Below are 27,660 nucleotides of genomic sequence, written 5' to 3' on the forward strand. Positions count from 1 at the left end.
CTACTTTATAGCTGTTACTCTATTTGAGATTGTAAGTTCCGAATAAATAAATTTTATTACGATATTCAATTTTGAAAAACCCGTTTTCGGCTCGTGATGTTGTAATTGGCGCAGTCAGTAGGATTTTTCGAAATTGTATAGTGTATTCGTATTAACAATGCCGAATTTCGCACATAGTTTTTCGTTTCAACGATTTATGGAAAATTACAAATTTCAGGTATAGTTCATCCAAACGTCCAGGGCTAGGAACAACCATAGTCCACAACCGATTAGAGAAGCCAAGATCAAGAAAAAGGGAAATAATAAATAATATTTGCTCCCTATGCTGTCTTGTTTTGGTTTTGTAGGATTTGTCGAAAACAAACTTAGGTTTAATCGAGTCGCAGAGGTCTCCTCCTACAGCAGAGATAGTGCATTAAGCTCTGCCCGCCAGAAACGACATCTTAATTGTCCTATTCCTTTCGCCATCCCTTTGACATATATGTCTAGTGGGGGGATGTCAATGAGCAACTTTATTGCAGCTTTCTCATTTCATCAATAGAAGCTTTCTAAATACCTATGATATAATAGATAGCTTTGTTTTCTTAGTACTTTTAGGATTTTAGTTCTGTTTTTTTTTAGTTTTTTGGTATCAGCATAATTTGTGAACTTTCAATTGGCTCGAATAGTTGTTTCCAGTTCTCCAGATCTATGGATAACGTTTAAAGTATGCTCTTTCTTTGTTTCCAGCATATTTACCTACCTCTTATTAGGAGACTGTTCAAAATGTAAATGCTTTAATTTTTACGTTGCTTTTAAAAGTAAATAGATTGATTGTATCTTCAGAGGCTTTAAGAGAACTTAGATAATTCTAGATACCTCTGTTCTTGATAATTTATTATTACTTTTTTTAATTGGCTCTATTGAATTTTACTTTATCAGTTGTGCATCTCGATACTGGCCATTTTTTCTATAGCTGAGTTTTCCGTTTAACTTTTCTCTGACTGTGGGGTCACGATTTTTTCCGTGTTTAGTATATTCGATATATCTTTGTTATTTTAATTTAAAGGAGCTATTTGTAAAAATATTTTAATTACATATTTTTTAAATTATACTTTGAACGTAGAAAAAAGTGTAAAATAAAATATAATACTTACTCAGTCCTAATAGTCCTCAAACAAGCTTGTGATGGCCTATTCCACATTTTAACTGCCTCGGCACTTCCAGATGCTATTGCCAAATTATCACTACTAAAACAAACTGATCTTATCTCTGTTCTGTGTCCTTGATTTGAAATTGATCTCAGAAGTTTGGGGTCTGAATCTTTCACTGACGATTGAATTGTATAAAGTTCGACTATGTTATTGGCGAGGTTGACGGCAACACGAAGTTCTCCTCCACTACCAAGAACTAAATGGAAACTTTTCGGTTTGTCAGACAACTTTATCGGATCAAATCTTTTAACTTCATCTCGTAAACTTATTAAGTTTTTATCTTGGTCTGTATTTGCATTTTCTTCAAATCTTAAAATCATTCATAATTTTAAATTTATATACTACTATATAATTGATCAAATATTTGATAAACAATCGAATGGTATAATAATGAAGCAAATTTTTTACATATACACTCATGGAGAAAATTATCAAATCTTTCAACATTTTCAGAATATCTGGTTGAAAAACTAAATTTGATTAATTTAACTATTTAAACACTGCACTAGGACTAGGAAGAATAATTTGTTTGTAATATTTTAAGTAAACGTCAAAATTTACGGAAACGCCCAATACGAAAATAAATTTGTGTAACCTGTTAAAAAGATATGCAATGAAAAACTTAACTGTTATTTATAACACAATTTCAATATTTATATTAACATAAGACTAAAGCTAACAACGTGTTACGTTCCACATTTAAAGTAGAAAATCCCACCTCTATTTTATTAAAATTTAAATAATTCTAGACGTGTAAGAGCGGTTGCCTATAATATATTATAAGCAAGGTGGCGAAAATAAAATTAGTAGTTTTCAAATAGGGGTAATGTCTGGCAAATTGTGCTGAAGTTAAGGGAAAAAGTCCTCTTTTTGTGAAGAAACCAATTTAGATCGTTCTTTCTAGAGTCATCTTGGAAGAATTGGGATCATAAAATTTAAATGTTTGAATCTTGGTATTACTCGGTGACCTTCGTGTGTCAAGTTGTCAAGTGTTCGGAAAGACGACGGAAAGGGAGTGATTCTAGGTGATTCGAGGTTTGACCGTGGTGCTGAAAAGTTTGGGCTAGATTAAAAACGGCATTTTGATTTTTGCTGCTGTTCCATGTGGGATCTGGACTAGTACGAACCGTGTGAATATTCAAGGGGATTTGCCGCCTTCGTGGAAGAGTTTTTTTGGAATATCCACAAGTTCGCTAAGAAAGCGGATCTACAGTACACGTGTCTACCGGGAGTCGCATTTAGATCAAGAAATTAGCCTTAATCACGAGTACAAATAGCCGACTACGTTTCGGTCCAATTTGGGATATTTCAAACCCCTAATCTGGATAAGAAGGGTGAGTGTTAGAACATTTCGTTTTTAATTAATTAAAAACTTGTAGTTATTTTTTTATCCCATCTCTAAAAAGCTATTCACATTTTTATCAGTTTTCATACATTCAAGTTCGGAAACAAGTTTTTTTTATATTGCTCCATTATCGCCAAAAGGCAAATAAACAAAGTGTTAAAATCAATATATTTATTTCCAAATAAATATTTTAGACACATATGGTAATTAATGTTTTCTTGCTTCAGGGTTTTTCTTCTTCTTCTTCTTCTTCGTCTTTTTATGTCTGGCTGTAATTTTCAACTTTTCAACATTGTCACACAATCTATGCACATCGGCAATCGTATGGGATTTTTGGATTGAAGACCCAACTTTAACTAGGATTCCACGAGGTGAAGTATATGAATGTGATTGAAAATTCGAGGTATGGATCGATAATTAATTTTCGACGGAAGATTTAAGCGCCGTCTAATTTGTTTATGGAATACAATAGTTTTTTTTTTAAGATTAATTGTGGTTTGTTTTTATTTTAATATTTCCAAATACTTTACAGTTTTTAAAGATTATTTGCGGTTTATTTTATTAATTAAACATTTACACATACCTATTATAATTTTGTAAACTGCGTCTAAGGGGGGGGGGTTAAATATTTGAGATTTATTTTTTTTTATATTATTTTCTGCGCACGCACTTGAGCTCTCGTGGTGTCCTATTTGCGTTAATTATTTTTTTTTTGATTGGCATTGGACCACACACCCCTTAGCGTCCGGTACTTTTGATACGTCTTACCTTTTATTTTGTACTGTTAAATAGAAATAACTTATGAATTTTTGTTAGGCAAGTAGAAGCCGCATTTTTCTATTATTTTTTTATTAAGCCTATGGTAAAGTTAAATATAATATTGTAATATGTATTTGTTTTCAACTATCTTGGGAATCTATTTATTAAAATTGACTAAATCCTAATCTGACAATTTCATTTATTTTTTTATTTATTCAGGTTGTATACTGTACTTAATATTTTAGTAGTAAACCTATTGGTAAGTTGGTGGTTTATTGAATAGTAACGTAGAGAAGGCTGTGGGCCAATTTACCTGGCGCCCCTGATATAACTTCGGATTTTTTTGTTTTGTGGACCGCAATACCATCTCCACTGTTTTCTAGCCGCGAGCCATTCCCAGACTGTCACCGTATAGTACTTTTCTTTCCGGGTGTACGGCTGATTTATATGTGGTACATTTTGTAACTTTTTTATATAGATTCGGTTTTGTACGCCACAAACGAGCATTTATTCCTCATGTTCTAATAATTATATACACCTTTCTTAGAATCATTCTAATTAGAAATTGAATATCTTTTTGGGTTCCATTCATATTGTGCTGTAAATTGCACACAGCGTATGGTCTTAATCTTTAATAAATTATGATGGATAATATTGTGTATATGTACAGCAGCGCGATTCCCCGGAAGTTTTCATATTCCAACTGGTCTCTTTTTCTATCCAATCTTCTGCATCCTAATTCCTTAACTAACTCAGATGAAATTAGATTTGATCCCGATGTTTTTTCTTTAATTTATCTACTATTCTAAACCTCAACCATTGTTGGTAAGTCTGTGTATCTGCTTGATCCAATGATGTTTCAGGGTTTACCTCACTTCAGTCTCCTTCAAGTTTGTTCTTAAAATGTTCCATCCATCTTAGTATTTCATGTTGTTCTATCACGATATTTCCTTCCTTATCTCTGCACATTGATGATCTTGGTTTGAATTATTTCCTGCTTTTATTTACTTTGGTTAGAGAAAATACCTTGATGATAAACGGCATTATAAAGGGCCAAAAAAAAGGATCTACCGAACTAAATTAAGACCATTAATAGTACTAATAACGAAAACTAAGCAAATATTCAGGTTTTTTTTAACCGACGAGATTAAACATGTTCATTGATTTCATTACTTTTAGATATATATTTATAAATGAATGTTTAAAATTGACAACAAAAAATTTACTAAATAAATTTTTTAAACAAAATTTTTGCTTATATATATATATATATATATATATATATATATATATATATATATATATATATATATATATATATAATAATTAACGGAATTAGCACAGCAAAAGAACATGTGATAATCATACATGTATATAAAAAAGTTATTATAAAAAACTTAAGTAAAAAAACATTAAAAATTTTGATAGGTAGAGAACTAGAAAGATCATGAGATGCACTTCCAACAATTTATGTATAATCAGTTAAATTTTAATTTAGACTTTAGGTAACATTATTGAATTATTTAAGAATAAAATATAGTATTTAAAAGTAAAGAATGAAGTTACCAGTCTTTAGCTTAATGAATGCAGCAGGTAAATGAAATAACAGGTGTAACACCCACGCAAACAACGTGAAAAGACATGGCCTTGAGGTCAATATGACAGAACAGCAAGGCGAAATACCAACCTCTAGTGCAATAGTGCGGTACATTTAAAGAGTATGATAAATTTGGGTGACAACTTGTCATTAAAAAGCCAAAAAATGAAAGGAAAAGGTGGTTAAGATCACCATTTTCCCCCCAGTGATTGGTTTAGGAAACCAAAGAACAAAGCATGCGAGGTCAATCCAAAATATCATATATTATAATATTTATGTTGTCACTGGTTAGCCAGTCAACAGGTGAAGATTAATTCAACTTCCACAGTTCAAGGTTCATAGCATTTGGAACTGTGAATGAAAAAGATTCTATGAATCAGTTTCAATTTAAAATTTTACTAAACAAGTTAATAAAAAAAAACAATTACTTTATGTATGTAAAAGTGATATTGACAAAATAGTTAATAAAATGTAAGTTGATGAATCTAAGTTAATAAAGAAAGAATAATTTATTTTATTTTTATTTTTATTTGAATTTATTAAATATGAAAATATAAAAACATATTAAGACTAATTCTGCAAAATTAATGCATGATAAATTTGGCTCAAGTTACTAATGTCGGTTCTCTTATTAAGAGCATTTGGGTGTTTTAGTATTGAACACATTTCCAAGAACTGTCTTTTGACGAGGTTGCGTTCATTGCCAAGAATTTTATGCTGTTTATAAAAGTTTTCATACATCGCAATAATTCCTTAAAATATTATTTATGAAGAAAATGTGTAGTTTGCTATCTGAAGTCACCGGATGTTATTGCATTCCAATCGTTATTTTCGTTCACACATCGAGAAGTTTCCGCTGCACGTGCAACAAGAATCGGCTTGTTATTAATAGAATGCAAGACAGTCGAGTTACGACATACCAACCTGCCTATTTAATGAACGATTACATTCGATAATACATCCATTCTACAGTTAACGATTGTGATAACAACAACAATGTTCGTTTTGTATTTGTGCTACAAGAAAAAATTAAAAGTAAGTACCATATTTTTAGAGGGCTTTATTTTGATTTTATACACTATCTATTATCCATCATTTTTTCTAAGTTTTGTCATATAGTTTATTAATTTGTACATTATTTAAAAACACGTAATATTATTTGTAAATAATGTTTAATTTTCTTGTATTACGTTTAAAATTCTCACTCTTTTGTTGAATAATATTTTTGTACACATCATATTTTTCATAATGGAAATAAATTTTGTTATAAATATTGTTGTAAAGTGTTCACGTCGGTATTCTATTAGAACATTTTCTTCGTATTTCCAATAGGTCACTTCTGGCTGTATGACGATAAGTCCAAGCAAAAAAAAAATAGGTCACTTCAACAACTGAATTGTAAACAAAAACAATTTCTTTAAAACATTACTTTTATTTCCTAGTATCTTTGCTATAGCAATAAAAAATGTTTTTCAGATTTGAACACTGGCGCCTCTTCCGGGTAATACAATTCGAGTAGGCCTTTGCTTGTTGGTAATATTCCGTGTTAGCGATGAAGGTGGTGGTTATAATAAAGATTTTTTGTTGTTTACATCTATTCTCATTGTTGTCAATTGATTAATATGTTATACTCTGTTGGCTTCGTTATTATTCTCTATTAAGCAAATTTTACATGACTATCGCGTACATTATGCTTATTGTAGGTGTTGGTAATACTGATACTTTCTTGTATCTTTAAATGTATATGCGTTAAATTCAGCACTTTTTTTCGAGTTGTGGCTTACGTGTTCTAATAATTAATTATGAATATATTTTGACACATTACTTTGAATAAACGGGTTTTAAATTACTTTTATCGCATTATGTTGTTTGGCTTTTCCAACACGTGCACTTTGGTTTTTGTACATACATACTATATACGAATGATTCATGTATAAAGGTTCTAGACCTGATTCTAATATCTTTGCCTTTTCGGTATTTTAGATTTTTATTTAATTTTGTTATATATGTGTTGTGTGGCAGCAGTTTTGCTGGTAAAATGCTTATTTCGTATCTAATGTACTTTTTATATCTGGTGCCTGTTTTATATGTTTTTCGATATATTTTTTTGTTTTTGTGTCATTTTTCTGGTAACTTAGTGCTTGAAAAATATACTGTTTCTATTTGGGGTCAGATATTTTGTTTTTGCAAAATAATTTGCTACCGTTAAATTTGAGCTGCTTTTATGATCTCATATACGTTTTATTACGTTTTTATTAACAACTAGTAACGAAATAAGTGTTATTTCGTTACTAGTTGTTCTCGGTGTCTAAAACGAAATCTGTATTTAATTCCACTTTTCCTGATTTCTTAAATATGTTTTATATATTTGATCGGTAATAGTTTATTTGTGTATTATATTGTGTTAGTTTTTTTGCTTTACTATATGTATGTGATTTTTTATAGACTTTTATGTTTTTTATCGCAATTTTGAGTAATTTTTATGTATGATTTGTATTTTTAGGAATACTTATTTTTCCTGTATTTTTGATATGTCTGTATGCCGTTTGTAATTTAAGCTTCTTCGTGGTTTTTATTGGTTTTTGCTATTTAATGCGTAACATTTTTTACACAATTTATTTCATCTTCTTTACTTTCCTAGATATATTTACGATGTTTATGTTATTTATGAAGTTTATGTTTTTATGATGAACTTTGAGACTTTATGTACAGTTTTTTATTTTGTATGTATTTTATTATTGTTTATCGTCTACTATTTGTATTAGTTGCTTAGTATTTTTTGAATCTTTTTTCATTTTCTCACTTTTAGCCTCTATGTTTCACCAATTATACACGAGCATTTTTTATAGGTATTAACATATATATTAAACTTATCTTTTTCCTTATAAGCTTATTTCAAACAAGTATTCTAACTTTCCATTTCTCATATTATTGGGCTATTGTTATCGCCCTGTATTCCATAGCTTTCTGTTTTAGTCACCTGCAAATTGGTATGTATACAGATAGATGTATATTATTTAAATATACCCCATATGCTGAATATATTGTATTACATCTAAAGTTACCGAGTTAAACCAAAATTACCGAGAATATTTATATAATATATATCTTGTTAATAATGTTAGAAGTCACACTTTCATTATACTTTTTTCTTGCTTTTCAGCAATATGTCGTGATATCTTTGAATAACTTACTTGATATTTATAATTATTTTTACGAACCGTCGTTCCCCTCTAGAGCTATGATGATATCATACCGGAAACACGTGTAAATATATATGTGTTGAATTAATAACATCTATTTTTTAATTAATAGCACTTATCGTTGCAGACTCAATGAAGTAATTTCAATTTATTAGCGATGCGTAGAGCCATCTACTCTGATGACGTCACATCTAATGATGAAAATGGCATGTCCTATTTTAAAAATCTCGTTATATTTTCTACAAAATTAGTCAGTTTAATTTTAATATTGGAAGCTATCGGATGTATGTGTGGGTGATATATAAAAGCTATTGTTTTAAGTTTATGTTCAAAAGTCATCACATTTAAGGTAAGTGATATTATTATTTTAATCTCTGGCTAAATATTTATTAATTTATGTTTATTTGTCGTACCGTTCCTGTTATTGATTTTAGTTTGTTGACTTCGTTTTTTCGAAAAGACTGCATCTTAATATAATGTCTACAGTAATGATTGTTAAAACTCAGTTCATTAATTTTGTACGTATATATGCCTAAATATCAACAATAATTTGTTCTGTTTGAAATATAGGTTTTCTATTGTATTGATTGTGTCAAGTTGCTAAATACCTATTTGTCGTTGTTCGGATTCTTATTGCGGTTTTTAATATTACCCTACGGTTACACACACTATATTTTAATTGTTTGCTTGATATTTCATATTTTCACTTACACTATTGATCTGGTGTGTATCGAGCTATATTTTCTATGATATTTTATGATTGTTTTTATTTCCATTTTATGCCTTAATATTATTCCTGCTATATTATTTGTATTATGGCTTTTCGTATCTGTCAGCTGAGTTACCGTAGCGTATTGTGGTATTCATGTCTTTACTCGTTGGCTGACTTTTTCTTTCATATTGTTACGATAAATTCTGACCCAAAACCGTAAACAATTTATTACTAATATTCTCATTCATTCACGTATTTTCTAGGTAATACCTACCTGTTAAAATACCAGTTTTGAAACCATTCGCCGCTCTGTCTAGTCGAGAAGGCCATCGACTTTTCTAGTCTAACGGTATTGGGTATATAACAGGACCTTTTTGGAGGAAACGGACAGTCAGAAAGGAAGATCGCGACGCGTTTCAAATGGAACGTTCGTATAGATAAATTATGTAATTATTAGTCAAATAAATTGTTGTACAGTGGTTTAATAAATTGATATAAATTATCGTGTTTTAGTAAATTAAAATAAGAACAATAAATTAGCATTATAAAAGACATAACAGTGGTGTGCAGAAGTGGGATATTTTAAATAAAATAGTGAAAATGACGACGATTTACGAGCTCACAGTTACGAATTTAAGAAGACATCTCGAAGATAGGGAATTAGCTTCTACCGGAAAAAAAGGCTGAGTTAGTTCAACGACTAAAGAACACTTTGGAGCAAGATGGTCTAGATCCAGAAACTTATATATTTGAAGCTGCTGTCCTCTCGTCGATTTCGAAAGTCTCCGGCGACATCGCATCATTAGAGAACAAAGTTTCTGGTGAAATAGCATCATTAAAGAACAAAGTTTCTGGCGATATTTCGAAAGTTTCTTCTGATTTGGCCAAAGTTTCTGGTGACATCGCATCATTAGAGAACAAAGTCTCCGGCGACATCGCTTCTTTAGAAGACAAAGTTTCTAACGAGATTTCTTCTCTGGAAAGCAAAGTTTCTGCTAACATCTCTTCGGAAATCTCTAAAGTCACTTCTGAGATGTCTGCCCTGGACGATAGAATATCTTCGTTAAAAAACCAAGTTGCTGCCGATAAGTTGGCCTTCGAAGAAAAGATGAAAGAGATGGAAAGGAAGATGGAGGAAACAGGGACAACAGAGAGAGGATACAATCCAATTACAGTAGAGACAAAAGAAGACGAGACGAAATGTAAGTTGGAAACACGTCCGAAATTTGAAGGAAGTGGAGGTACTGTCCATGTGAAAGTCCCAACTTTCGACGGAAAATCGTCATGGAACAACTACATGAAACAGTTCGAATCAGCTGCAAGAGCGAATGGATGGTCTGAAAAAGAAAAGGCTGTAAACCTGACTATCGCTCTTCGAGGAGATGCCTTAGATGTGCTTCAGACCATAGCCGTAGAGGAGACGGATGATTTTGAACAACTCAAGAAGAGGTTAAATATGCGATATGGTCACGAACATTTGGAGCATGTATATCAGTCACAGCTTAAAAATCGAAGACAAAAGAAAGATAAGGCTCTTCAAGAATATGAGGTAGATATTGCCAGATTAGTACGATATGCTTATCCAACAGCTCCCGAAGACATGATGGAAAAGTTGGCCGTTCAAACGTTTATTGATGGTCTTCGTGATCATGAAATGCAGAGAACACTACGATTAGCTCGTCACATGACGCTGGTTGATGTCTTATCCGGCCCCCTCGAATACGAGTCAGCTACGCAGGCCTCTGGCGGATACAGTAAAGTTAGGACTGTAAAAGAGGAAGGAGATGAAGATAAACTTGACCAGCTCGTTAATATGATGAAAAGCATGACATACAAGAAAACGAAGACCATAAGATGCTGGAATTGGAAGTCGAAGCAGGACACGTACGAAGTTCCTGTAAGCACCCTAGGTACGACGCAAATCAAGAAACTCACCATCAGGAAAACTAGAACGGGTCGGCCTTAGGGGGGCAGCTTCGACCCAGAACTTTTCCAAAGACCCTCTCATCCTAATAGCTTCTTTTGAAATGTCGTGAAGATAGTGTATATGTAGATGGAGAAATAAATGGTAAAAAGCATACGTTGTTGGTGGATACCGGAGCGACCAGAACCATTATACGCCCGACAGTTATAAACAGCCGTAAGAAACTGTTACCAACGAGGTTGCGACTTCGGACCGCTACGGGTGAAAATGCCAAGCGAAATAATCATAGTAGCACGACTACAGGGAATTGTAGACGAAGGGACACCTGTTATGATGGAGCCTTGGAACCAGGACGACGAGGTTGGCCGAGGAATCATAATTGGAAAGGAATTGGTGACTGCGGCTAAAGAAATTCCTGTGAGACTTATCAATGTCAATGACTACCCAGTAACCATCAAGAAAGAGACAAAAGTAGGAACTTGTGTACCTGTAACATCCATAATCCGTCAGACGACAACATCTGATAATTCCAACGACAAATTCGACCAAATGGTTGCAGTTGCTGGACAGTCTCTGAATCAGATTGAGAAAAGGAAATTAAGGGAATTTCTTCGGCAGTATCGTGATATTTTCGTACCGAAAGGAGGAAAGACGGGAAGAACTACCGTTGTTAAGCATAAAATTGGTACTGGTAATGCTAAGCCAATTCGTCAAACAGCTCGACGATTACCACAGGCGAAAAGAGAGGAAGCTGAAACGATTGTTCAGGAAATGAAGAAAGACACATAGACAGATAGAACCTTCTACGAGCCCATGGGTCTCTCCGGTGGTCCTGGTTAAGAAGAAAGACGGAACGACGAGGTTCTGAGTGGATTACCGTTTGCTGAACAACGTTACCAAGAAAGATAGTTATCCTCTGCCTCGGATCGACGACACATTGGACACATTGGCTGGAAGTAAATTGTTTTCTACTTTGGATTTGAAGTCTGGATACTGGCAGGTATAAATGGACTCAGTAGATAAAGAGAAGACAGCCTTCACCACAGGATCTGGATTGTGGCAATTCAACGTTATGCCATTTGGACTCTGTAATGCTCCTGCGACATTTGAGAGGCTTATGGAAAATGTGTTGAGACCAAGAAGTGCCAGCTATTTCAAGGTAAAGTCAATTATCTGGGTCATATAGTCAGTAAAGAAGGAGTAGCAGTGGATACGGGAAAAATCGATTCCATTCAGGAATGGCCAGAACCAACTGACAAACATCAAGTAAGAAGTTTTCTTGGACTATGTACTTCTTACCGGAGGTTTATTAAGAAATTTGCAGATATCGCTAAACCATTAACGCGACTTACAGAGGAAGCAAGAGAATACCGCTGGGATACAGACTGCCAAAATGCCTTTGAGACCTTAAAAAAGCATTTAATAACAGCACCAATTTTAGGGTATCCACTGCCAGAAGGAGAGTTCATCTTAGATACAGATGCAAGTAATGTGGGAATTGGAGGAGTGCTGTCTCAGATTCAAGGAGGACAGGAACGAGTTCTTGGATATTTTAGTAAAGTTCTTTCGAAACCTGAGCGGAATTATTGCGTCACGAGAAGAGAACTTCTAGCAGTAGTGAAATCCGATGATAGTACACCATAACCGGCTGGCGTCTTTCGAAGGTGACCACGACGTAGATGAAGAAGTGGAAGTAAACCAAGTCTACGATGTGTCTGACCTCACGTTTGAGGAATTCATGGGTGCCTATGGAGGTACCGGTAAAGCAAGACATGGTGTTACCACTGAAGAAAAGCAAGATCTACTCGCGCTCCCCGATGACTACTCGCTGGCCCTTACCATCCCGGCCAGTATCAAAGACGCACCAGGGTTGGCATCTGACTTTCGAAGGAAGTTTGGTCGAGTTGCAGAACTTCAATGCCAAGTGCCAGCTCCCGGTAAAACCTTGAAACTCCAAGATGCATCACGTTACCTTTTCTACCTGGTAACAAAAGACACTGCCCGTGACCAACCTACCTACCGAGATGTATGGGAAGCCTTACTTCAATTGAGAGAGCACGTACTAGAGTCCGACGTGCAAAAGTTAGCCATGCCAAAGTTGGAGTGCCGCCAATTAGATTGGAGGATTATCCGAAATATGGTGGAGGAGATCTTTAAAGACACCGAAGTCCAGGTGTTAGTCTTTTGCAATCCGCATAGTTACTGGTGCGGAGACCGTACAGTTCCAGTCCCGACAAGGTTCCAGTAGGAACCATCTATTAAGAGGGGGGCAATGTTACGATAAATTATGACCCAAAACCGTAAACATATTTATTACTAATATTCTCATTCATTCACGTATTTTCTAGGTAATACCTACCTGACACACGATGGGTCCCCCTCCGCTATAAAAGCAGCAATCGAACTTTCTGGAGACGAGCCGATGTAAAAATACCAGTTTTGAGATCATTCGCCGCTCTGTCCAGTCCAGAAGGCCATCGACTCTTCTAGTTTAACGGTATTGGGTATATAACAGGACCTTTTTGGAGGAAACGGGCAGTCAGAAAGGAAGATCGCGACGCGTTTCAAATGTAACGTTCGTATAGATAAATTATGTAATTATTAGTCAAATAAATTGTTGTACAGTGGCTTAATAAATTGATATAAATTATCGTGTTTTAGTAAATTAAAATAAGAACAATAAATTAGAATTAATAAAGACATAACAATATAAAATAATATATTGACTTTTAATTTTCACATCCAAAGTATATACTCTAAAAACTATATATATATATATATATATATATATATATATATATATATATATATATATATATATATATATATATATATATATACTAAAAATGTATTTAATTTAATTTTTTTTGTTAATATATCTGACATATCCTAACATTGCATATTTAATGGTCCTTTACGGAGTATAAAAAGGATGGTCGACTTTTTCCTGCACGGATTCACGCCTGTGTACCTTCACGAAAGAAGTTGTACTTAAACCTATTAGTTGATCGTTAGACGGGACCTGCAAAGTGCGCTGTCAACTAGGGTTAGGTATATACAGTGCACTCCGTACGTTTTATAAACATGATCAGGGGAAATTGTTGCCTGATGGCTATCGAAGAACCGTCTATGACCAACATATATTTTTACAGAGACCAATGTTTATTATCCACTTAAAAATAATAAATTACTTGCTCGTCGTAGATGGTATGCAAATATTTACGCTTTCCTTTCGCCTTTCATTTAACGTCTCGTACGTCAAAATCGGATAAATAACAACGAAGATATAATGTAATGGTATTTGGCACGTTAGTTGGTTTGAACATAATTTATGGATGGTAAACATTCGTTGGTTAGTCTTCGTCATAATTGGATCATATCTGAATATCATTGTAAAATAGTAATTGTCATAGATAAAATATACTATGCAACAAATCAAAAAATAGTCATATTGGAGATTTATGTATAGTACCGGATGTTTAGATGAGACTCTTGACTAATTGTACGTTCAGTGGAGATCTGTGTGTAGTAGTGAGCGTTCAGCTGAGACTCTTGTCGAATTTTACGTACAGTGGAGATTTGTGTATAGTCGTGGTCGTTCAGATGTGGCTTGTAGAGAAACGTTTAGGTCCTTATCGCTTTGTGATCATCCAACTCATATCTATGTCCAGTAATAATCGTTAGTTGTTTGGTCATACTGGAAGAATGGTGTACATACTTTGGTTAGGCCTCGTCCTAATTGGGTTATATCTGAATATCATTGTAAAATGGTAATTGTTGTAGATAAAATATAGTATACAACAAAACAATATCGTATATCAATAATCATATTTGTGAGTTGTGTATAGTAGTTGCCGTTCGGAGGATACTTGTGTAATGTGTAATGACGTCATTGTTATAATTGTATGCTTGTGAAAGAATGACTTTAACATAACAGATTCTTTCCAGTTCAGTGAATTTATTAATAATTATCAACTACCCAGAGGCTTTGTCTTAGTAAGTTTTGACGTAGTATCCTTGTTCATAAATCTTCCACTTTCCAGTGTATTAACTTCTCTCCGTAACCATTGGAATCAAATCCAACCCCACAGTCCGATATCTTGGGAAACTTTTTCCGAAATATTAAAATTGATTTTTGTCACCAATTATTTAATTTTCAATGACAAATATTATCGCCAAATTTTTGGAACTCCTATGGGATCCACGATTTCTACTATTCTAGTCAACTTTGTACTAGATGATCTTATTAATGAGAGTATCAAGAAGTTAGATTTCCAAGTTCCCTTTGTAAAATGGTATGTCGACGATCTGATGTTAGCAACCCCGTCGGATAAGGTGGTGGACACCTTATCAGTTTTTAACTGCTTTGATCCTCACCTACAATTTACATGTGAATTTTAGGTTGATAACAGTATCCTGTTTTTATATATGCCAATTATTCGCACAGCGGATAACAGATTAATCACTACCTGGTACAGAAAAGAAATGGCTAGCAATCGTTTCTTAAATTACCATTCGACACACCCAATCAGATATAAACTTAACCCGGTACAAACCCTCAGCCTTAGAGTACACATGTTGACACACCCGCTTTACAAAGAAGAATCTCTCAATCTACTGAAGTCCATTCTCATAGATAACTCCTATCCGGCATCCATCATCAATAAATTTCTATATTCCAAAAGCTATGAGCAGTCCATTACTGAAACCCAACGGGCTAACATTAGCGTCCATATCCAACAAAATACAGATGAATAAGTCCCCTCTCACTCCTGAACAAATCACAAAATATGCTTCGCTCCCGTACTTCCCACAAATCACTAACAAGCTTAACAAAATTTTCAAAAACTTACCTATCAAAATAGCTTTAAAAAATACCAGAACCTTAGGAAAGTTATTTTCTAAGACAAAAGCTCCATTGTCCCCTCTAGAACAAACTAATGTCGTCTATCATGTACCCTGTGCAGAGTGCAACTCCTGCTACATTGGCCAGACCAGCCGCTCTCTTCAAGGTCGACTACCGTCCCACAAAAGCGACATTAGGATGTCTAAACCATCTTGTGCCCTTGCACAGCATGCCGTTTCAACCAAACGCAGTATCGACTTCACGGATACTAATATACAAAGAAAAAAATTATCAGAAGCGATCCATTCTTGAAATGTGTCAAAGTCTAAAACATCCTTCTTCTTCTTCTTAACATGCCATACACCAAAGTGCGTAGGCGACTATCTCATTACTAGAATTCTGTTCTTGGCGGCGTGACACAGCTCGCCTGTATTGTGTATTCCTGTCCATTCTTTAATATTCCTTAACCAGGATAATTGTTTGCGGCCGGCTCCCCTCCTACCTTCGATCTTCCCTTGTAGGATTAACTGTGGTATTTCATATTTTGCTCCTCTCAATATGTGCCCAAGGTAACCAATCTTGCGTTTTTTAATTAATTTAAAGAGTTATCTTTCCACGCCGGCTCTCTTAAGGACGTCATCGTTTCGAACTCTATCCACCCAAGGTATGCGCATCATTCTTCTTAATGACCACATTTCAAATGCTTCAAGTTTGTTGATAGATGTTTTTTTTAAGTCCACGTTTCCATGCCATAAAGCAAGATGGACCATATGTAGCACTTGACCATTCTGTAGCGTATTTCGAAATTTAGGTTTTGATTACATAGAAGCGGTCTGAATTTCACAAAAGCTTGTCTTGCCATTTGTATTCGGGTTTTTATCTCTTGTTGTGGATCCGATTGGTCATTGATTGTGGTGCCAAGGTATTTAAAAGTTTTTACGCGTTTTATGCTATCGTCACCTATGCATATTATCGGGTCTTCTGGAGGGTTTCTGCTAATGACCATATATTTCGTTTTCAAAATGTTGATTTTGAGGCCATATTTTTTACCTATGCTTTTCACCCTATCAAGTAATAACTGCTGATCTTCCAAATTATCAGTTATAATCACTGTGTCGTCAGCATAACGTAGGTTGCTAATTGGTATGCCGTTCACCTTAATGCTTAATTCCGTGTCTTCTAATGCTTCCGCAAATATATTTTAAACATATAAATTAAAAAGCATCGGAGAGAGTATGCAGCCTTGGCGGACACCTTTCCGGATTTCCAATTCATCCGTATATTGGTCTTGATCAATCCTCACCTTTGCCATTTGGTTCCAGTATAGATTCTGAATAATTCTGATCTCCTTCTGGTCAATCTTGGCCCTATGTAGTAGTTCCATCATGATATCATGTTTAACATTGTCAAATGCCTTCTCGTAGTCGATGAAGGTAAGGTAGACATCTTTTCGTTGATCTAAACAGTTTTGTATTAAAGTGTTCAAACATAAAATTGCCTCTCTTGTTCCTAGTCCTCCCTTAAAACCGAATTGTGTTGACCCGCTAAGTTCTTCTAGTATCTTCTCTTCCCTCTAAAACATCCATCGTCCCTAAATAAGAGAACCGACATCGACAACTTGAGCCAGATATATCACTCTCTCATCATACAAAACAAATAAAAAATAAAAAAAAATCCCCTTACAAGACAGTAACTTCATTCCCATTCTTCTTTCCATTTCTTCTGTTTGTTTGTTTTTTAAAGAAAAAGAAAAAAGGAATCCTTTTTTAAAAAACGATCTGTCCCCGTTCCGCTCGCTAATTTCCTTAATAATCGTAGCTCCTCCCTGCATTCCAAAGAAACACATGTAGGACAATAAGCTATATGTGAAAATTATGACATCCTAGAGCTGGTTAGTACAATTAAACCTAGAGCTAAGATTAATACTCTTACAGGAATTAATATTAAACTCAACAGTCTTCCGGGTTCTTCTTCTTAGAGAGCCGTCTCCCTACGGAGGTTGGTAATCATAATGGCAATTTTTCAATCACGTAGATTCTTCAACCATGAGTTCTGTCTTCGGCCAAGAGATCTTCCTTGAATCTTTCCCTGTATTATGTCTCAAAAATTTCATATTTTGGTTCCCCCATCACGTGGCCTAGGTATTCCAGTTTTCTTGGTTTGTATAGTGGTGATTAGTTTTGTTTCTTTACCAACCCTCTCCAGTACTTCTTTATTTATATACTTTTTAAATTGTTTTTTTTTTTAATGTCCAAGTCTTAGCTCCATATAATAATATTGAAAATATGTAACAGCGAATGGTACGTAGTCTGATCTCCAAATTTAGATTTTTGCACGTTAGGAGTGGCTTCATTCGTATAAATGCTGATCTGGCAATCTCTATTCGCCTGTTTATTTCTGCAGTATGATCATTGGTTTCATTGATCAAAGTTCCCAAGTACTGATATTTTTCTACTTGTTCTATCACGTTACCATTGATTGTCAATAGATGATGTATATTTTGTGATCTTTTTGTAATAAGCATTTACTTCATTTTTTAGCGTTTATAGTAATTCTCATCTCAGCACTATTCATACTTGAGTTTTCGATAAGATGTTATAGATCTTCTATACTCGTTGCTATGATCACAGTGTCGTCTGCATATCGTAAGTTGTTAATTAATTTTCCGTTAACGGTAACTTCCGCTTTAATATTATTGAGCGTGTTTTGGAAATTGTCTTCAGAATATATAAGTAAAATAAAAGTGGCGATAAAACACATCCCTGTATAACTCCTCTACAGATCTTCATTTCTTCTGAGTGTTGCCCGTCAATTTGAACTATGGCACTTTCCAATATATTGTTTGCACTATATTTATGATTTTACTGTCAATGCGCTTGTTCATAAGTATTGATATGAGTTTTTCATGTCTTACTTTATCGAATGCTTTTTCGTAGTCAACAAAGCAAAAGTGTAGATCAATGTTTACATCCCGACATCGCTGAATCAATATGTTGATGGCAAATAGTCCTTCTCGAGTCTTCCGGGTTGAACCGCGATGATTATCATTGCGCCAAACTTTCGACATCCTCTTCGATGTCTTCTTCAGGGCTTCCGAGGTCTGAGTCTCCCAAGCCCCCAGACACTACTACACTGATCACTTATCAATGCATTAGAAGGGAATAGAGGACGGGTCATTTATACCGTCGATGGTGACGTGACTTGGATATAGGTTGGCGAAATTTAGGGGATTAGCGGGGCGGTTGGCGCGAACATTTCTGACAGTAGTATTTTGATTGACGGGTGGAGCGGACGGTATTTTCTTGATGAGAGGTCTCCAAATGGAAGGTAACCCTATGCCTTCATCTCTTAGGTTGAGACAATTTGGCCTTTTTTCAATTTCTATGGCTTCTCGGATAATCCTTGGTTTATAGAAGCGGATGGGGGCTATGGTTCTGGAGTTTTCAAAATCAATTTTATGACCTGTATGAAGATGGTGTTGACCTAGAGCTGAAATTGAGTCGGAATTCGGAACAGAAATGGAATGTTCATAAATCCTATTTTGGATTCTACAATTTGTTTAGCCTATATAGGATCGGGGCCAGTCTGAACAAGAAATTTCATAAATTCCGTGTTGTACATTTGGAATGTTGTCTTTGATTGATCGGACAAGAGATGAAAGTTTTTGTTGGGGGGTAAATATTGTCTTTATTCCTCTTGATTTTAGAACTTTGTCGATTTTGCCAGTGACACGTTTGATGTAAAGAAGAAAAGCTTCGTATGATGAGGGTTCGAGTCTTTTCGTTGAGATTGAGTGGGAGATTGATGTCGTTGGATGTTCCTATTAATGTGATTTTCGCAATAACCGTTTTGGATTAGGGACTAGAGAGCTCAGTGGGTCTACTTTCATCATTGTAAAGGCGTATTGATCTGGAGACAAGCGTATTAATAACTAAATTAATTTGTGAAGGAGGATGATGAGATGTTGGCATGCAAGTAACGATATGTATGGGTGGGTTTTCGATAAACAAAGTAATGAAAACCTTTGGGATTGGCTTTTTTTTATGGTAACGTCTAGAAACGGTAGGGATGAATCAGTTTCCACCTACATCGTGAACTGGATACTAGGATGTATACCATTCAGATGGGTTTGAAAAGACACCAAAGCATCCCTGCCTGCCCAAATGGCGAATGTACCGTCAACATATCGTAGGTAACATGTGGGTTTGAGTATTGATGGAGATAGTGCTCGGGTCTCGAAGTCCTCCATAAAGATATTGGCAATTACTGGAGATAGTGGGAAGCCCTTTGGGGCACCATTTATTTGTCTGTAGAATTTATTTTGGAAGATGAAATAATTGGACATACAATGTTTAATGAGAGATAAGTGGTCTTGCTGGATACTCTATTTAGTTTTCAGAATGTTTAATTTTCAGAGTTTCGTCTATAGGAATGTTTGTAAATAGTGAAACGATATCGAAACTAACTAGAATGTATGACGGTGAGATAGGGTATTGTTTACGAAGTTCGATGAAATGAAAAGCATTTTTGACGATGGATGAAGGATTTCGGCGGGAGGTTGTGGAGTTTTGGCTAAGTACTTGGCCAATGGTTGTGTACGGCAGTTGTATGCACTGACAATGGGACGTAGAGGAATATCGGGTTTGTGAATTTTTGATAGGCCATATATTCGAGGTGTTCTGCAAGAGTTTTTACGAGGAATTAGAGATTGTTTTATGTCAACTGGAAGAGAGGTTTTATTGATAATGGCTTTTGTTGTTTTCTACAGATAGGTGGTTGGATTATTAGGAATTGGTCTGTAGTCTAGAGTATTAATGAGATTTGAGAGTTTATTAATATAAGAAGTAAAATTAAAGACAGTCAAGATTCCCTTTCACGCAAAAATAGTCTATGTATCTGTTGATACGTATTTCGCTTTAATAAAGCTCATCAGAACAGTTATTCATAGGCTTTCTCAACGTGAAAATTAATCTATCCCTGTCTTTGTGAAGCAACGATAAAATGGCTTCGAAACGGACGCAATAGCGACATCTGATATTAAATCCGTAAAATAGTTTCGAAACACAATTCAGATAACTGCCTTAATCTGAACCTTCTATAAATGCAAGGTATAACAGACGCTGATAAAGATGTTAATAGAGACATGGGGAATCTAAAATTTGCATTCCACGACATGTCTCCTCAGCTAAGCAGAAATCGTTAGCGAATTGGTTTCTTGTACTCATACAGAGTAGATCCGAATAAAAATAAAATTAAAGACAGTCAAGATTCCCTTTCACGCAAAAATAGTCTATGTATCTGTTGATACGTATTTCGCTTTAATAAAGCTTATCAGAACAGTTATTCATAGGCTTTCTCAACGTGAAAATTAATCTATCCCTGTCTTTGTGAAGCAACGATAAAATGGCTTCGAAACGGACGCAATAGCGACATCTGATATTAAATCCGTAAAATAGTTTCGAAACACAATTCAGATAACTGCCTTAATCTGAACCTTCTATAAATGCAAGGTATAACAGACGCTGATAAAGATGTTAATAGAGACATGGGGAATCTAAAATTTGCATTCCACGACATGTCTCCTCAGCTAAGCAGAAATCGTTAGCGAATTGGTTTCTTGTACTCATACAGAGTAGATCCGAATAAAAATAAAATTAAAGACAGTCAAGATTCCCTTTCACGCAAAAATAGTCTATGTATCTGTTGATACGTATTTCGCTTTAATAAAGCTCATCAGAACAGTTATTCATAGGCTTTCTCAACGTGAAAATTAATCTATCCCTGTCTTTGTGAAGCAACGATAAAATGGCTTCGAAACGGACGCAATAGCGACATCTGATATTAAATCCGTAAAATAGTTTCGAAACACAATTCAGATAACTGCCTTAATCTGAACCTTCTATAAATGCAAGGTATAACAGACGCTGATAAAGATGTTAATAGAGACATGGGGAATCTAAAATTTGCATTCCACGACATGTCTCCTCAGCTAAGCAGAAATCGTTAGCGAATTGGTTTCTTGTACTCATACAGAGTAGATCCGAATAAAAATAAAATTAAAGACAGTCAAGATTCCCTTTCACGCAAAAATAGTCTATGTATCTGTTGATACGTATTTCGCTTTAATAAAGCTTATCAGAACAGTTATTCATAGGCTTTCTCAACGTGAAAATTAATCTATCCCTGTCTTTGTGAAGCAACGATAAAATGGCTTCGAAACGGACGCAATAGCGACATCTGATATTAAATCCGTAAAATAGTTTCGAAACACAATTCAGATAACTGCCTTAATCTGAACCTTCTATAAATGCAAGGTATAACAGACGCTGATAAAGATGTTAATAGAGACATGAGGAATCTAAAATTTGCATTCCACGACATGTCTCCTCAGCTAAGCAGAAATCGTTAGCGAATTGGTTTCTTGTACTCATACAGAGTAGATCCGAATAAAAATAAAATTAAAGACAGTCAAGATTCCCTTTCACGCAAAAATAGTCTATGTATCTGTTGATACGTATTTCGCTTTAATAAAGCTCATCAGAACAGTTATTCATAGGCTTTCTCAACGTGAAAATTAATCTATCCCTGTCTTTGTGAAGCAACGATAAAATGGCTTCGAAACGGACGCAATAGCGACATCTGATATTAAATCCGTAAAATAGTTTCGAAACACAATTCAGATAACTGCCTTAATCTGAACCTTCTATAAATGCAAGGTATAACAGACGCTGATAAAGATGTTAATAGAGACATGGGGAATCTAAAATTTGTATTCCACGACATGTCTCCTCAGCTAAGCAGAAATCGTTAGCGAATTGGTTTCTTGTACTCATACAGAGTAGATCCGAATAAAAATAAAATTAAAGACAGTCAAGATTCCCTTTCACGCAAAAATAGTCTATGTATCTGTTGATACGTATTTCGCTTTAATAAAGCTCATCAGAACAGTTATTCATAGGCTTTCTCAACGTGAAAATTAATCTATCCCTGTCTTTGTGATCTAGAGATGTCTTGTCTAGTTTTCAGCACCTTCAGAAGGTAAACCGAAGATGGCTTCTTCAGTTTGACAGATGATTGTCTCAATTGGTATGTGACTTAAGGTAACAGAATAATTGAAACATTTTGTTAAAGCTTACGTGGCAATGGTCGAAACAGGAGTATCGGAAAAGTTATGAATCATTGTAGTGGGTTTCATTCCAAAATCATTTCTATCATCAAATCAAAGGTGCCCCAATGAGATCCCCTCTCTCCTGTAATAGCTAATATCTGAATGGAACATTTCGAAATAACAGTGCGGTTCTCATCAAATCTTAAACCCACCTGCTGGTTACGGTACGTTGATAACACCTTTGTAATTTGACCCCATGATAAAATCATTAGGGGTCTGCGTAGCGCAAGCGGTAGGATGTTTGCCTCGCAAGCTGGTGGTCCGGAGTTCGAATCCCACCGCCGGCAAGAACATCTAGACATTTTAAAAATGTCTATAGGCCCCAGGTCGACTCAGCCTGAATAAAAATGAGTACCTTGGGTAAAACCAGGGGTAATAATAGACGGTTGAAGCGTAGCACTGGCCATGTTACCTTCCTTGTATACCGTAGGCCCTAGATATAGCAGACTACCCTGCTATACTCCCAAAGCCGCGACAGCGGTATAAAACGGGAGACTATTATTATTATAAAATCATTAGATCTCTTCCTCTCCTACTTGAATGGAATACATCCCAGTATTCAATTTACGATGGAAGTTGAGTCTGAAGCGTCTTTACCATCCCTTAATGTTCTTATTCGGAAAAACCCACCTCACAGTTTTTCTATTCCGTGTACCGGAAACCCACTCATACAAACCGTTATCTCAATGCCCAGTCACATCATTACCCCGCCCAACTCAATTCAGTGATCAATACTCTTGTTTCCTGTTTCATATGACTTATAGACAACAATCACAGATCGTCCAAGATCAATTCAAGGCAAAAACTCTTAAAAAACGGCTATCATAAAACCCAAATCAATAGGAGCATTCAAAAAAATCTAAACCCCATTCCATCCAAAAACCTTGCCGCCTGATCAACCTAAAATCTTTCTACCTTTTATTAACATTAACATCAAAAACATTTTCACTACTCACTTCAAGTTTTCCAATCTCGTCAGATCCGTAAAAGACCAAATCCTCAATGAAAACCATGGTGTCTACGAGAAAACTTGTTCCGGTTGCCCACGTACATACATAGGACAGACAAACTGATGAATCCATATCCGTATTTACGAACATTCTATATATATCAAACTTTCCGATACTACTTCAGCCCTAGCCAACATCATATTCATACAGGCCACAAAATAGATTTCGAAAAAGCAAAAACGATCGCTTCCATCCCCTCCTTAAATCGAGAATCATTCGTGAAGCCATCGAAATTGAAAAACGGCCTAACAGCTTAAACACGCGCGATGACGCTTAACGACTGCCGGCAATATGCCGCCCTAACCAGTTTCCGCGCAAACTGAGAGTATAAAAGCAGCGACACAGGGTAAGACCGGTCGTAACTCGACACTGAGGAGTAGGCAGATTGTGACCTCAGTGCCGTTTGACGGTTCTTGTATTTCTACAGAACCCGATACTGGTACGTCACGAGTGAGGGGAGTAGGCAGATTAAGACTCCCAACTCGAACGGAACCGTATCCCTCTTGATAATGGCTCCAAAATGGGTGCCGAAACGTCGAGTATTAAATTCTCCATTATATTGATAGCACATTATGTATGCAAATCCCTAAACTGTTGATACGGGTGACTCAATGAAAAATAGATAATTGTCAACAAGTTTACAGAAGTATATTGGAAAACAATTTTAAATTGAGTATGACCACCAGGTATAAAGGTTGAAGCAGAATAGAATACAATAGTTTTGAGGGTTACTAATCCCTAAATAAAGTTGCCAGTCTCGGAGTGATGGAGATTAACAGGTACTAATGAATTTTCAAGAAATGTAAGATGTTTATTTTATTGGTTATATATAAAATAATTTGTGGCCTAACAGGGGCCGATTTGTAAAAAAACGAATATTATTTTAATCAAATTCCATTTCAGATTCACTGCTTTCTTCAGAATCTAAGGAATCTTCAACTCCAATGTTAATTATTACCGGTTCCAGCATTGCATCAGTCATATTATCCAAATTCCACATTTTATTTTCTTCCTTGTGAGCATGACTAACAGCATTTTTCCAATTTTCTGGAGTTACTTTTGATAAGGAATGTTCTAATAATTGTTGTAAGTCTTCTAATTTAAAAGTTTTGTTGTTGCGTCCGACTTCACCCTTTACTTGAGACCATATATTTTCTATCGGATTCAGATCACAGTGGTATGGGGTAAACGTAAAATAATTACATCACGGTTTAATGCCATTTCATCAATTATATATTTTTTATAAGCTGCTTTATGTTGCCTTACAATAGGTAATAATTCCTTTTTTGTCGAATTCTCCTTGTACTTAATTGCGTGTTTATCCAACCATTCGATTATCTCTCCTTTTTTCCGTGCCGTTGTTGGCAATTTTTCTGCTAGTCTTGAATGGTATCTAGCATTATCCATGACTATGACAGATTTTTTTGGAATTAAATCCAACATTTGCTCAAAATATTCTTCAAAAACGTCAGCAGTCATTCCCTCATGGTAATCTTTGGTTGATTTTGAGGCAAAACTTAATAATCCACCATTGACAAAACCCTATTCGTTTTCAATATGGGTTATTATGAGTCTGCGTCCTTTTCCAACGGGAATATTGTTTATTCCAGTAGATACACCTTCGATGAATGCCTGACGGGAACTTTTCACATTTGTATCAACCCATAGATATGGTACAGTATGACCTTCATTTAGTCAAGTCTCGTCCAAATAAAAAATTGTTTTCCCTTCTTCTCGGTACTTTTTAATAGTTCTTAGATAATCTCGTCTCCAACATACGATGTAATCTTTTTCAATTAAAACGGATTTTCTTCTATTCTTTTGCCAACGAAATCTCATCTCTCTCAATAGTCCCCATAATTTCTTGTTGCTTATGATTGGTAACTCTTCGTTTTCTCTAATTAATGTTTGGATTTTGTCCAATGTTGGAAATTCGTTGTTAAAAAAAAATGAGTGGACGCTGCGTATTATCATGTTTTTATGTATTTCTTCAATTTCCAAGGGTTTAACTCCCTCCACTCTTCTTGGGAGATGAAACAATTCCTCCTTTTCTTTCTTTTAGGAATCTATAAATTGTTGCTTCTCCAACCCCTGTCATATTTAAACACATGTTAACGATTTCACGAACATTACTTAAAGGGCGTTGATGTAAAGGGATAAAACCTGTTGTCGACGTCATTTTTAAATGCAAATAACAAAATATCGACACCAAAAACGTAGGTAGGTAAGACATGAACAATGTACATCTACAAACTAAATGGGAGATGCAAACAATTTCTAATTTATATTATTGGCATAAGCTGTAATGTGGCATAAAAACTACTTAAACTATCATTAGTGAAGCCTTATCAGTAATTCCAGGTAATCGTTTAAAGAAGGTATTCTTTTTGTGTCAGGCGATAACTTGTATAGAAAACAATTATCACCTTTAAATTACTGTTTACATTAATTTATTTCGTGAAACATTACATTCTCTCGTTAATCACACGTGTATAATTAACAATAATCGTGTGGCATATATACCGACGTTTTTTACGCACAAAAAAGGTATAGTGAGATTAGTGGACACTTATTTTACAGAAGATTTTTTAAAAGATAATGAATTGTTGACGGCATCTTAAAATATTAATTTTTTTTATTTATTTCAAAACAAGTATAGGGTGACGCCTATGGTTTTTTGACCTGTTGAGGATTTGCATACATAATGTGCTATCAATATGATGGAAAAGGACTATACAAGGATTTGTGAAGCTCTTGGAAAGCCAAAAAGTGACCTCTCATGTTGAGTGAAAGGAGAAAATAATGTAAAATGTGACTTGCATGAGAAGTAATACAATATCGATGGTAATTACAGCCACCAGTATTACAAATAATTGGTCATAAAATTAGAAATTCACATAGTGCAATCGTATTACGATTTCACTAGTTTTTATTTACGAAAGTAAACCTTTCTCATCCTAGCTTATGTTTAACATATTAAAACATTTTTATTAACAAATTATGAGTTAATTAGATGGCTTAAAACCAATAAGTTAATACCAACCTAGTCTTTTTTTTTTCCTTTTTCAGCCTCTTCTTAAGTTTTAACTGCGCATCTTCTTCATATAAAAACTGAAAGAATTCTATCTGCATATCTGTACCGTGACATCCAAGAATTTGTCCTGTAGCATCACTATACATTGATATAACCCTTCCTCGTCCGCGTCTAAGAAGCGCACCTACTTTATGACATTGTAAAGGATGCTGAAAATGTAAAATAATTTGAAAGAGAATAAATAATCTTCTTTGGTAGGTTCAAGACCTATTTAGCCAAACAATTGGTTGAATCGGCAAAAACTATTAACCTTTATACTTCTTTAAGGTAAATAACATAAAAGAAAAGACAGTGGGAAATACTACAATTAAAGTCCTACCATTTTGCATTCACATAAAACTGTTTGGAAAAGGCAGTTTAAATTTTCCGTTTTGTACGTTTGAAAAATTTCCATAAAATCGATCTAATAATTGGATTTCGACTGATTAAAGAGAGAAGAGAAATAACGTTCTGTGGTTAAGGTCATTAAAACTGATCACATACAGATTTGCTTCAGTTATGTTTTCCTTGCTGATGATCATTAGCTTAGTTTTCTGGTGTTTATATCCAGTCCATATGTTCTACTTGTTTCTGTTATTTTATTCATTAAGTTTTGTAGCCTTCTATGGTATTGGAAAACACTATTGTATCATCTGCATACCGCAGGTTATTGAGCTTGACTACATTTATTGAGATGCCTTCATCAATATCTTTTAGAGCCTCTTCAAAAATGTGCTCCGAGTACATATTGAATATCAGTGGTGAAATTATGCACCCCTGTCTCACTCCCCTTAACTCTTTGAGCCACCATGGTACACGCAATGTACCAC

At 34.9% G+C, this 27,660-nt stretch overlaps 1 protein-coding gene across 3 annotated transcripts in view; it reads right to left on the reverse strand.

Moving 5' to 3' along the window:
- LOC140443500 (WD repeat-containing protein 3) overlaps positions 1 to 27,660 on the reverse strand; it is a 730,789-nt gene that overhangs the window by 404,013 nt on the left and 299,116 nt on the right. For all 3 annotated transcript variants that reach the window (XM_072534812.1, XM_072534810.1, XM_072534811.1), the window contains exons 5-6: positions 26,801 to 27,000; positions 1,137 to 1,502 (exon numbers count right to left, since the gene is read on the reverse strand). In XM_072534812.1, coding sequence (XP_072390913.1) covers positions 1,137 to 1,502; positions 26,801 to 27,000 — 566 coding nt within the window. The remainder of the gene's footprint in view (positions 1 to 1,136; positions 1,503 to 26,800; positions 27,001 to 27,660) is intronic.

Source organism: Diabrotica undecimpunctata, chromosome 6 (genome assembly GCF_040954645.1).
Source record: "Diabrotica undecimpunctata isolate CICGRU chromosome 6, icDiaUnde3, whole genome shotgun sequence".
Lineage (NCBI taxonomy): Eukaryota > Metazoa > Arthropoda > Insecta > Coleoptera > Chrysomelidae > Diabrotica > Diabrotica undecimpunctata.